The 12,749-nt window shown below is 49.0% G+C and overlaps 1 protein-coding gene across 1 annotated transcript in view; it reads right to left on the bottom strand.

Annotated features, from left to right (window-relative positions):
• Positions 1 to 9,497, bottom strand: part of UNC5D (unc-5 netrin receptor D) — a 155,991-nt gene extending 146,494 nt beyond the window's left edge. Inside the window, exon 1 of the mRNA XM_068156159.1 lies at positions 9,398 to 9,497. Within this exon, the coding sequence (XP_068012260.1) occupies positions 9,398 to 9,497 (100 nt within the window). The remainder of the gene's footprint in view (positions 1 to 9,397) is intronic.
• Positions 9,498 to 12,749: the final 3,252 nt, after the last annotated feature.

The raw sequence follows: 12,749 nt of genomic DNA, 5'->3' as shown, positions 1-12,749 counted from the left end.
ACCAAGTTACACCTGTTTATCTCAAAAGAAACTTAACTCTGTCCACTCCAAGACCTAGATTGGGCTCACTCTACTACACCTTGGGGTCTCTCTATTCCAAGACCAAGACTCCACTGTCTACTCCCAGACCTAGATTCCAAGGTCTCTCTACTCCAAGACCTAGATAAAGCGATGACATCTGAGAAGATAAGAATCCCAACCCTTATTTTCCTTGTAGCAGGGTACATCAATGAGGATTTTACTACTCATTTTGGCCAGGGATTGCACCAGACTGCCCAGGGAGTTGGAGTTGTCACCACGATCCCTAGAGGCGTTCAAGAAACCTGTGGCACTGGCCCTTGGGGCCATGGTGGTGTTGACAGTTGGACTGGATGATCTCAGAGGTGTTTTGCAACCAAAACTATCCTGTGATTCTGTGGTTGTATTTTACAGAGCAGGAGGATACTCAGAGGGGCAATCTTGATTTTTATTCCTGGTATTCCAAGCTCCCACTAATTCCTCAGCACAGGAGCAAGGAGAGGTTGGCATAGGACTCCCAGCTCTCAAGCTTCAGCTGTTCAGCACAACTCAGAGAGCACCTCACAATCCTTATGAACAACCAAAAGATGCAGGAATGAGAGACTGCATTTGAGCGATTGAAACAAAGCTATCAAACTCCACATAAGCCAAGTACCACACTCCTAACTCCCAGACTCAATCAAAACAGAGGAGGAACATTTAAATTGCAGGCTCAGTGAGATCTGTAACAATCTTCAGAGCAATAGGCAAGTCAGGTAGCAAAGTTATCTTTAGGGGGGGAAAAAAACCAATCTATTAGCCATAATGGAATGATAATCCTCTTAGATTCATTGATGCTGACAGATTAAACACTTCCAATTCATCTTTTATTTTGTTAGCTCATTTGACACAAAATAAATCCTACCTTTTTTAATATCATAGTGGGAGCAGAAGGAGTTTTGCTGTTACTATGGCAAATTTGGTATTAATGGAATGCCTCTGGGTACTCTGCTATAAACTGTGTTGCCAGATGACAACTGCAAAGGGACTAACCCATTGTTACAAAGTGAATTAACAGTACTGAAATTGCTCTTTATTTAGGAAAAAGGCTAAAAAGCTGGGCTGAGAACGGGAAAGAAGACATCAATAACCACGTGCCCCCCAGAACAGTGGTAAACAATACAGGGTTACAGCTGCTGCCAACCTCTGCTCCCAGGCTCAGGCTGGCACAGCCATTTTCACTTCATTTTCCTTTTCAATTTCAACTCAGCTGTCTCGTTTCATAGCTTAGTTTCATAGTTTCATTCAGGGTTGGAAGGGACCACAAGGATCATCTAGTTCCAACCCCCCTGCCATGGGCAGGGACACCCCACACTAGATCAGCCTGGCCAGAGCCTCATCCAGCCTGCTCTTAAACACCCCCAGGGACGGAGCCTCGACCACCTCCCTGGACAACCCATTCCAGGGTCTCACCACTCTCATGAGGAAGAACCTCCTCCTCACCTCCAGCCTGAATCTCCCCACCTCCAGCTTCATTCCATTCCCCCTAGTCCTATCACTCCCTGAGATCCTGAGCAGTCCCTCCCCAGCCTTCCTGTAGCCCCCTTCAGATACTGGAAGGCTACAATGAGGTCACCTCGGAGCCTTCTCTTCTGCAGACTGAACAGCCCCAACTCCTTCAGTCTGTCCTCACAGGAGAGGTGCTCCAGCCCTCTGCTCATCCTCCTGGCCCTTCTCTGGACATGCTCCAGCACCTCCACATCCCTCTTGTAATTGGGGCTCCAGAACTGGAGGCAGTACTCCAGGTGGGGTCTCAGCAGAGCTGAGCAGAGGGGGAGGATCACCTCCCTCGACCTGCTAGCCACACTTCTCCTGATGCAGCCCAGGAAGGAAGGGACAACAGAGACCACCTGCTCCAACCCCCCGCCATGGACAGGGACACCTCTCAACTAGTCTTGGCTGCTCAAGGGCCTCATGCAACCTAGCCTTGAACAGTCCCAAGGTGCCTCCTTGGGCAACCTGTTCCTGAGTCTCACCACACCAGAGCAGCCTGAGCTCTCCAAGCAATCCCTGCTTTCTCTCCTTGGAGAAGCCACCACAGATCAGCACCAGCAGAGCACTTCCCAGCAGCGCTGCTCAGTCCCAGATGTGACTGGCAAGCGCTCACCAAACTTTCACACAGCTCCTTTCTGCTCTGTGTCACAATCCTAGCTACAGGATTACTTCTTGATCCAGTAGCAGAGACTTTCCCAGTTATTTCCTTCCAAGAACCTCTCAAGAAGCCTGGTGTCATACTTCTGCAGATCAGAATTAAATGCTAAGACCAGGAAGCTCTGCAGTACACAGAAGTATTTACTGCACAGCCCTTTGCAATCAATTGGGGGATGCTTGCATCCACTTAGGAATAAAGAATATGTACCAGGCCTAACACCACACACTCTTTCTAGCATATCATGGGTCTCCAAAAGCCCACCTGAGAGTGGGATGGATGCAGCAGGCAGAAAAATAAGACAAATCTCACTTCACAGCACTCCACCTCAGCTAAGGTACACCAAGTGACTCTATTTCAGGTCTGAGCCATCGATTCTATCAGGATTCTGTAGTTTAAAATGGCAAATAAGAGAGGTTTTCACTGCTCACTCATCACTGGAATGCTTGTTAGCTGCTTTCACTCTTTATAAAAGGGAAAATTAGTGATCATTTCCCTATGAAGAAGGAGGCTCAATGTCTTAAGAATGCAGCAAAAGTATCAATCCCCACATCCTAAAGCTCTTTGAACAACCCTGTGTTTTTTCAACATCCCTTAGCTGAGAGAAGTCCATCCTGTGAGGAACCACGTCCAGAACTTCATCTGGGAGCCTTCAGTTAGGACAGGGTGCTAAAGAGGAGTGACATGCACTAAATATGTGTAGCACCTGGTGTCTTCCAGTGCTTCCACTACATCAATTATTGATCTGCAGCACACAGCTCTGACAGGGCTGCTAGCTGCTACCCAACAGAACTGAGTTTTATCCCAAACATTCCTGTTCTTTACAGTCAAGCTAAAAGATTCCAAGTGAAACCCAGCAGCACATGTGCCAGCACCAGTAAATACCTTACAGTATCCCACCAGCAGCAAACCCTTCCAGAATAGGACATGGAAATTAGTATTTCAAAGGGTAATTGCTTGCCACAGATCTTTAGTGGGTTTAATTCTGGCCTAAAGCACATCTAACCTGAAACATCTGTCACCATCCAGGTCTCAGCCAAGCCTCCACTATTTTAGTTCCCTAGTCATGATGGCTGCAGAAGTGGGAATTTGCTGGGATCATGCAGTCCAGACAAGGCAGAAAACTGCTCTGCAGCATTCACAGACTGGGATGCTACATCTTCATCACCTCTCTACATTGCAAACTTGCCTGGCACACCTGTTAAGGGCAGAGCCTCCACTAAACGATTTTCTTCTGCAGAGCACTAGTCAGAGCAGATATTTGGCTCCTGAGCTGAGCCACCTCCCAGGCCTGATTCCCTGCAGCTGGCAGCCCAGGCACAGCCAGCCTGCGTTGGATGCAATGTGGGTGATCAGCATCAGGAGCTCCTTGCTTTTCCACCAGAACTGCCCAGAACCAGGCTGCTTTGCCTTTTAATTGCTCACAATTTCTCTGTGCCTTTTAGGAACTCCTCAGAACATTGTTCTCTAGAAAGTAAGGTCATTGCCTGCCTGTGTTTTTCCCCTCTTTCCGTGGCACATTAAGCAGAGGTTTCCAATGAGAGGCTCGCAGGGGGAGGTTCAAATGCGGATGGTAACATTTTATTGCCTTTCTTTTTAGCATAGCATAGGAAGAGTGGGATAGCTGTGTGCTGACATCGTGTTTATGATGCATTCAGGAAATCTCACATGCATATTCTTGTCTGAGGAACCATGGCAATTTCTCATTGTTCCACCCCCAACACAGCCCCAGTATTGCACAAGGAATACCTTGGCTAAGCAAATTAATTAGAAACTGCCTATTCATCCTCTTCCAATAACTCCAAAGCAAGCTAATTGCTGGAGAGATTCAAACCATGCCAAGCTTCCTAAAGGAAAGATGGGTTATTTTTTTTTCCTCACCTAAATGGAGCTAAATGAACTCAGTGCATAAAGGTTTGCTGAGGTCTGTAGCTCCTTAAAATTCCAAAAGCAAATGATGGGGGGGAAGACAAAAATACCTACAGCAGCAGTCAGCAGAGTGTTCTTTAGGGAATGTAATGGTTAAGTGTAATTGCCTAAACAGGAGCCAGCAGTGTGCCCAGGTGGCCAAGAAGGCCAATGGCATCCTGGCCTGCATCAGGAACAGTGTGGCCAGCAGGAGCAGGGAAGTCATTGTGTCTCTGTACTATGCATTGGTGAGGCCACACCTTGAGTCCTGTGTCCAGTTCTGGGCTCCTCAGTTTAAGAAGGACATCGAGACTCTTGAAGGTGTCCAGAGAAGGGCAACAAGGCTGGGGAGAGGCCTTGAGCACAGCCCTGTGAGGAGAGGCTGAGGGAGCTGGGGTTACTTAGCCTGGAGAAGAGGAGGCTCAGGGGAGACCTCATTGCTCTCTACAGCAACCTGAAGGGTGGTTGTAGCCAGGTGGGGTTTGGTCTCTTCTCCCAGGCAACCAGCACCAGAACAAGAGGACACAGTCTCAAGCTGTGCCAGGGGAAGTTTAGGCTGGAGGTGAGGAGAAAGTTCTTCACTGAGAGAGTCATTCACCATTGGGATGTGCTGCCCAGGGAGGTGGTGGAGTCCCCATCCCTGGAGGTGTTCAAGAGGGGATTGGATGTGGCACTTGGTGCCATGGTCTAGTCCTGAGGTCTGTGGTGACAGGTTGGACTCAATGATCTTTGAGGTCTTTTCCAACCTTGGTGATATTCTGTGCCCTCCAACGTTCCCTGCATGGAAGTTTCTATAAAGCACTGAACAGCACCAGACAAGAAACTGGACTCCACAGACCAAAAGCTGAAGGAACAATTTCTTCAGTAACAACATTTTGTTTTTGAATGGGACTAACAAGGGTCACAAAGGGGCAGGTGGGGAGGGGAAGATGGATGAAAACCACCACGGTCACCATTTACCTGCATAATTACAAGGTTTGGGTTACTTAAGGCTCATCCACAGCATTAGCAGCTTCTAAATCCTGCTTGTGAGATGCTCCAAAATGGGGTTTGTTGACCTCAGAGACAGGATGGAGCATAAAGAATTCCATCCTCATGCTCTGAGCCCACAGGACACAGCACGACTATTAAACTTCTTTAAAAGTATAAATAGAAACCAAAACCTTCTTCGGTTTTATACCAATGGATCTGACCATCTGCTTCCCTGCAACAGCAGCATCTAAAACAACTGAAACAGCAGCCTCTGGTGTTAAAATTCTGCTCTTTTCCTCAGACTCCACCTTCCACCAGAAAGCAGAGCTAAAAAAAAGGCAGAAAAGATACATGGAGTGGCCCCAAGGAATCCTTTGCACCATAAGTAATTTTCCATCTTAGCATACAGCAGATTATTTGTGTTTGTCTCCTGCAAGTCACTGTGGAAATATCCATCAGTTAATAACTTCAGTCCTGCTCTGCTGAAAATTCATCTGCAGCCTTCCAGCATTCACGGTACCCTCTGTGTGTCTGTGTGGAGCAGGGATCCGCTGCTCAGGTATCATCGGAGTGCAAATTAAAGCAATCCTCAGAAGGATTAGTGCTCTGTAGCAGACAAAAGCAGGGCACATTCCTGTCCAGACTCAGTGTGGTACTCAATAGGAGCATTCAGGCTTTCCCGTTCCCTCAATCACCTACAAACTGCGTTGCAACAAAGTGCAAAACCAGCGACAAATGAGGAAATAAAACGAGGACTAAACAGAAACCTTAACAAAAATTGGACAACGACTTGAATAAAAGAGATACACATACAGCTACCGAGCTCCAGGCCGTGACAACTCCTGCAGCACGCACCCCACTTGGAAATGCTGCACTTCAGAGTGTTCTCCCTCCCCTCTCAATTTCCTGGGGGGTTTAGAAATTACTTTTTCTTTCCAAGTCTGAGGTTTTTTTGACCTGTGAAAACAACAGCACTGCTACACCGCAGCCAAACTCTGCCTGTGTCAGGCTCTGAGACAGGGGCTGAACAGTTTAGCAAACAAACCCTTAAGGAAAGGGAGTTTATTTTCTGGGCTTAAATAATACAAGTAGTTATTTCCCGAGTTAAATCATACAGACCTTGACAGAGAAACTGACACAAGACCCCCTGTGGGAGCGGAGGGATGGCTCAAAGCGGAGCCTGTGTTTGTTATTATAGGCCATGCTTTGCCCTAGCAAAACAAAAATACAGCTCCACCTGAATGGAGGGATGTGAGCAGGTGTCCAAGGGGCTCCTCTAGCACCCACGTCTTGGCTTAATTTTTGTTTACACCTCTAGCACTCACTAAGGATATTTCAGGTCTGCACCTAGGTAGGCACTCGGACTTCAAGATCAAACGAATCAGTACCCTGACCCCCTGTGCATTCAGCTGGGGTTGGCACATCAGAGAGATTTCAGATAGCCAACTGTTGAACGTGCTTACAAATAATCAACAGCTTTAGTCTCAGCAGGGTATGGGGAACAGAGAAGAAGAACTGAAGCAACAGATATAATGTAATTCCTTCTGGGAGCAGAAACCAGGGCCTCTAAAACCCCTCCCTACTCCATTCCTGCAGTGTGAACTCCAGAGCAGGGCTGGCCACAGCACATCAGTGACCCTCAAGCAAAGCTCCAGTGCTGGCTCTTACACAGCTCTGAGCTGGTGACAATGAAGTACTCTGCACATATGCACAGAATTCCCAGACACAAATGAAATTCTAAGCCCACTTACAGTGAGACAGATGGAGGTTCATCTAATTTGCACAAGGACATTGTTACATCTAAGACAAAAGGTAGAATGAGGACGCTAATACCTTGCACACCAGTCCTGTCTTCACCTCTGGATTTAACTCTACCACTAGGATTTGCTATATTTTTTACCTTTCTAAACCAAGAGTATTTCTCCAAGGGCTCTGCTGCCCAGAGGCTGGCTCCTCTTCTTGGTTCCTAGATGCAAAAATCGCACTTTAAATACGCAGCTCTCTGGACCACACATTGTCAGTGCTTTTTATGTTAAAAAGCTATTAAAACCACCACAACAACAACCACAACTTCAGACTAAGAGGAGATATTTGCTTCAGCAGCTTACTTCCACAGACCCACCCATGTTCCACGAGGCAGAGTGGAGGAGCATTTTGTCTTCATGAAAAAATCAGTAGCAATATGCAGTGGCTACCAAACCGTAGAGTGAGTGGCACTAGTGGAGAAAGAAAATCCCTAAACAACACTTATTTAGAACAAAAGCATCCTCAGAGCTCTAAACACCAAGTAGAACATAGCTTTAGGCTTTTAATACCAAGACACAAGCATACTAATGTCGGGTGCTTTGCAGACATCTTCATGCAGACACATGCCGCTCAAAATTAGTTGTGAGGCGTCGATGAGATAATAAATATCGGTGCCTCTCTCCCCGTTTTCAAATCCCTGTAGTGTCTGTGCAATCTTTCCTGGAAAACAGAGCCCAAAGCCATGTCTGCACACTCCCTCCAAGAGAGCTCAGATGCTGTGTGAACAGTAGCTACAACCATTTCCTTTGGCTTTAATCCCCGTTCAGGAGAGAACCCTGGAAGACAATTTATTGCAGAGGCAGCTTTTAGACAACTTCATCAACTCAAAGCAACCCCTGATAGCTCAATGGGTTGTTAGCTGAGGCTAGCTGCTTAACCCTCAGCTCTAAGTAAACACTGTGCAGTGTCACAAGTGAGAGGCTACAGACACCCAAGTGATGGCAAAATTGCACTACTCTTCCTCAGAGCAACATCCAAACCCAGCTCTCCTCCAGCCTAGAACCTGAGCTGTCCTGCCTGGCAAATTTTAGTTAAATAGTTGAAATTTATTCCTCAGCAGCAACAGCAGAGCCAGCCTGCTACACACAACTCACTGCATGAAATCTGAGGATTGCTGGGCCTGATCCTGACCATCTCTCACACAGTGCAAGACCTGCCACAGAGTCCTAACACAGAAGGCAAAAAGCAGCTCACGTCACTGCTGTACCCACATTTGAAGTGTTTCTTGATGAATGTATTGGAAAAAAAAGAAAGGTAAAGATGTGTTGGCCTTCACTCTGTTCCTGTCATTCATTTCAGTGTTGTGAAGTGTTATCCTTTCCAGAGATCCACCAAAAGGCTGGATTTTGCCCGTGACTCTAAAGCCCCTCAGATTCTCCCTCTGCTGGACCAGCCCACGGGCATGAATGAGAGAACAGAACGGATGAGGTGGGCAGCCAGGCTCCCAGGAACCATGGCAGGATGCCATCACCTGCTCACTGCCTGCAGATGGTTTCCTACAGAGACCAAAACCAATCCAGCCGATACACAAGAAAAAGGAAGCACAGCTACAAAAGTGTGCAAAGAGAGACCTCCAGAGAGGGACCCGTGTCGGAGCAGTGAGGGGAGTCTTTAAGTGATCACTCCATGCCGTAAAAACAAGCCATTTGCAATGGGTACCATCACAGTCTCTAAACACAGAAGCTGTTCAATCAACAGCAGGCACCTTCCTCAGAAAGGAGAGCATAACACCGACCGCCCCCCTTGCCTCCTGCCTCTCAGGCACTCGCAGTACTTCGAGAAGTGCAGATTTAGCAGCCAAGGTGTGAGGGATGCCAGGCGATGAGCTGTTGACACCCTTTGGCTGTTTACCCTCGAGAGATTATTTCACTCAACTGATTTAGCAGGAAAAACTTCAACACCAAAGGCCTCCGAGCATCTCTGTTATCCACTTTACGTACATTAAACCCACCCGTACCCGGTGTGCACGCACATCCAACCCCGGCGCTTGCATTGACAGGCAATGGGATCCTCACACCCAGAAGAGGTCAGCGGATCTCCCAGACCCCACCATTTTCGGATATCTCGACCGGTCGCCAGGACTAGAGCCAAGTATTTCACAAAGCCACGGTGCAAAGGATGCCGGCACAGGCTGGATTCCCACGGACGCCCGTGCTCTTCGCTTGGCGATCGCCTCCGCTTCGAGCAGCTCCGCCGCCGGCGCAGCCGCCGATTCTCCCGCACCGCTCCCTTCCCTGCCTCCCGCAGCCCGGCTCCGGACCCTCCCCCGCTCCCGGGCACCTTCCCTTCGCCCCCACCCCCCTTCCCCCGCTCTGTATAGGGTTCTCTTTTCAGGGTGCGGGTGAGTGGGCTCTGTTAGGTCCGTAACGGGAGAGACAGCGCGGAGCAACCTGTGGGACCCATACCCCACCAAACCCGAGGCTTCCACCGCGAACTTGCGCAGGGGGCGAGCGGGCTGCGGGGAGGAGGCGACGCCGGGCAGGGGAACGGCGCTCGTCCGCTTACCTCGCAGGGCAGCGGTCCAGCTGCAGAGCCTCAGCAACCACAGCAGCAGCAGCCGCTCCAGACGCAGGGGGCAGCTGCTCCTCACAGCTCCTCCACCCATGCTGTCCCCTCAACTCCCGCACCTCCGTCCGGTGGAAGGAGAAGCGAAGCAAATCTCCTCTCGGTCCCTCCGGAGTCGTGCTCAAGCCGGAGAACTCGCCTCAGTTTTCTGGGTGGGTTTGGGGGGTTTTGTTTTGGTTTGGGTTTTTTTCCTGCTCCTTTTTGTTCTTCAGCAGCGGCGAGGCGAGGGCGGGCAGCAAGCTCAGCTCCGCTACGCTCAGCCTCTGCGCTCTGCTCCGCTCCCCGGCCGCCGCCGACTCAGGAGCCGCGGCGCTCTCCCGCATCCCTAATGAGCTGGCCCTCCCCTGCAGCTCATTAGGCCCGCGCTGGGCGGGCTCTGCGCTGGGCGGGTGCAGGTGAACCGAGCAGACACACACCACACCCACCCGCACACCCCACCTCCCACCCCCCGCCATCTGCCTTTTTCCTCCCCGCTTCCACCGGAGCCCCCCGAATCGCCTCGCCCCGCGCCGGCCACCACCCAGCCGTCGCCTCCCTCTGCGGAGGGGTGTGAGGGGATCTGGGGACATAAAGCTGCCCCCCAGACCTGCCCCGGGTGGGCGGCTGGAAACGGCAACAACCCTCCCGGTGTTTCGGGGTGGAACAAGGCTGCGGCTGCCGGTGTTTGCTCAGCCGAAGTTTGGAACACAAACCGAGGTGGGATTTGATGTGGGGAGAACAAGCCCCACCTGAGCTGCATTCCCCAGTCTCTGGGGGGTAGTTCTGCCCTCACCCTGCTCGATTCACACATTTGAGCACAAAGCCTTAAAAACAAATAAATAAATAAAGTACTCCTGTTAACAAGCCCATGAAAATACTACAGGAGCCCTCCCCCACAAGCAAAGCAAACACAATTTGTGCCATCTTAATTAATATTGCATGGTTGTGTGATCAAAAATTCTTTTTCTTGCCAGGAGTGTCACTGTTTCCCTCTCCCTGCCCCCATCTAATTGCATATAAATATTTTTTCATGACACACCTGATAGGGAAGCCAGCGACACACAGCCAAGCACATTGTGAGGCCAAATAGAAATCACCTGTTTGCTCAATCAAATTGCTGCTGACCAGGTTTGATTGATAAGGAATTAGACAACAAAGGTACCGCTGGAAGGTAAGTTGCCAGAGGAGAGAACCTTTGGGTCACAGAGAGCAGCAGCTCTGTCCTCCTCTGTGCCCAAATCACAGGTTCTCAGGGATTGGTATAATTCTCTTTGCCATGGGGATCAGTGAGCAGAAGGGGAAGAGGAAAGGAAAAATGCCACCATGGAATCTGGTGTGTCAGTGGGATGCAAAACCTGCAGTAATGGAGCAGAAAAAAAAGGAGAAAATAAGATTTGATGCTAATTAAGTATCTCACTATGAGACTCCAACAATGCTACAAGGTAAGAACAAAGGGATCGTGTTTGTATCAGTGTCACTAAGAGAATTATCTTTCTGGAAGGCAAATGTGGTGTATTCCTAGCCAAGATGTGATCATGTTGTGCTGATGTGCAGGATATGTGTGGCCAGCAGGAGCAGGGAACTCATTGTGCTCCTGTACTCTGCATTGGTTAGGCCTCACCTTGAGTACTGTGTCCAGTTCTGGGCCCCTCAGTTTAGGAAGCACATTGAGAGACTTGAACATGTCCAGAGAAGGGCAACAAGGCTGGGGAGAGGCCTTGAGCACAGCCCTGTGAGGAGAGTCTGAGGGAGCTGAGGTTGTTTAGCCTGGAGAAGAGGAGACTCAGGGGTGACCTCATTGCTCTCTATAACTGCCTGAAGGGAGGTTGTAGCCAGGAAGGGCTTGGTCTCTTCTCTCTAGCAACCAGCACCAGAATAAGAGGACACAGTCTCAAGCTGCACCAGGGGAGGTTTAGGCTGGAGGTGAGGAGAAAGTTCTTCACCGAGAGAGTCATTCATCATTGGGATGTGCTGCCCAGGGAGGTGGTGGAGTCCCCATCCCTGTAGGTGTTCAAGAGGGGATTGGATGTGGCACTTGGTGCCATGGTCTAGTCCTGAGGTCTGTGGTGACAGGTTGGACTTGATGATCTTTGAGGTCTCTTCCAACCTTGGTGATACTGTGATATCCCTGAAAACACAGAATCACTACATGGTTTGGGGTGGAAGAGACCTTAAAGATCATCCAGTTCCAACCCCCCAGCCATGGGCAGGGACACTTTCCACCAGCCCAGGTTCCTCAAGGCCTCATCAAACCTGGCTTTGAACATTTCCAGGCTTAGAGCCTCCACAACTGTTCCAGTGCCTCGCTGCCCTAGTAGGGAATATATTGTATTTGTTTTCCATTTCTCTTTCTTTTGGAAATAAACTCCATTTTCATCAGCTGCCAAGACCAGCAGGGTCAGAATAGAAGGTTTCTTTTCATCCACGCTTTGCACTTGAGCAACTGCACCAAGTTCAGCCTCCTCCAGCCTCACAGACTCTAAAGCATGTCTGTATCTCGAGTTTAAGGGGACTCTCACAAAATATTGGGAACTGCCTGACTGATAAATGCTGGGGGAATGCAGTAGGAACACTTTGGAACGAGGCCCTGCCAGCGGTCCTCCTGCAGGCAGCTTTGTATCGTGTTCAGGAGGAAACAAATAATTAAAGCAAAAGGAATTTGTAAACAGAATTTTAAGAGAACAAAAATCAATACCTGAGAGCATCACATCAGAAGATCTCTCATTCCCTTTCCATCATGTGCTCGCTGGACTCCAGCGCTCAGCTGCAAGAAGCAGAGAGCAGAGATATGAAAAATACATTTTTATTCAATAGCCTTTCAGGTCATTCTTTACTTTCAGTGGGTTGCAAGGAAAATTTAAAACAAGAAAAAAAGAAGACACACCCCGCCCCCCCCCCCCCCAAAAAAAAAAAAATGCCCCAAACTAACAGTGATGAGGACCAGGACTGGGAAGTTTTCACATGGCAGAGCATCTAGCAGAGCCCCATTTCCTTGCACACACATGCAGCCATTTCTGCTTCAAGCCCAACTAATTATCTATTTTTGCCAACTCCACTGAGTCCATGTTTGGTGCTTTAGATAAAAATATCAAGTTCTTAGTTCATAAAGCATTTATGATGGGGAAGAAGAGAGCACAAGTAGGGAAGGGGGAAAGGGAAAAAAAAGGGCAACAGCTGTTAACTTCAATCTGTGCACTTGGAAAGATAAATACGCAAAATACTCCACAAAGAGAAAAATCTCAGGGTGGGGGAAGGAGGTGGCGGTTTCTGAGCTGGTGAAATGCAGCTCCAGATGAAGTGCCACGTTCTTTAG

Source organism: Melanerpes formicivorus, unplaced genomic scaffold (genome assembly GCF_026170545.1).
Source record: "Melanerpes formicivorus ecotype bairdi unplaced genomic scaffold, bMelFor1.0.p_v2 SCAF_34, whole genome shotgun sequence".
In the NCBI taxonomy this organism is placed as follows: Eukaryota; Metazoa; Chordata; class Aves; order Piciformes; family Picidae; genus Melanerpes; species Melanerpes formicivorus.
This window is presented reverse-complemented; position numbering and strand designations above follow the sequence as displayed.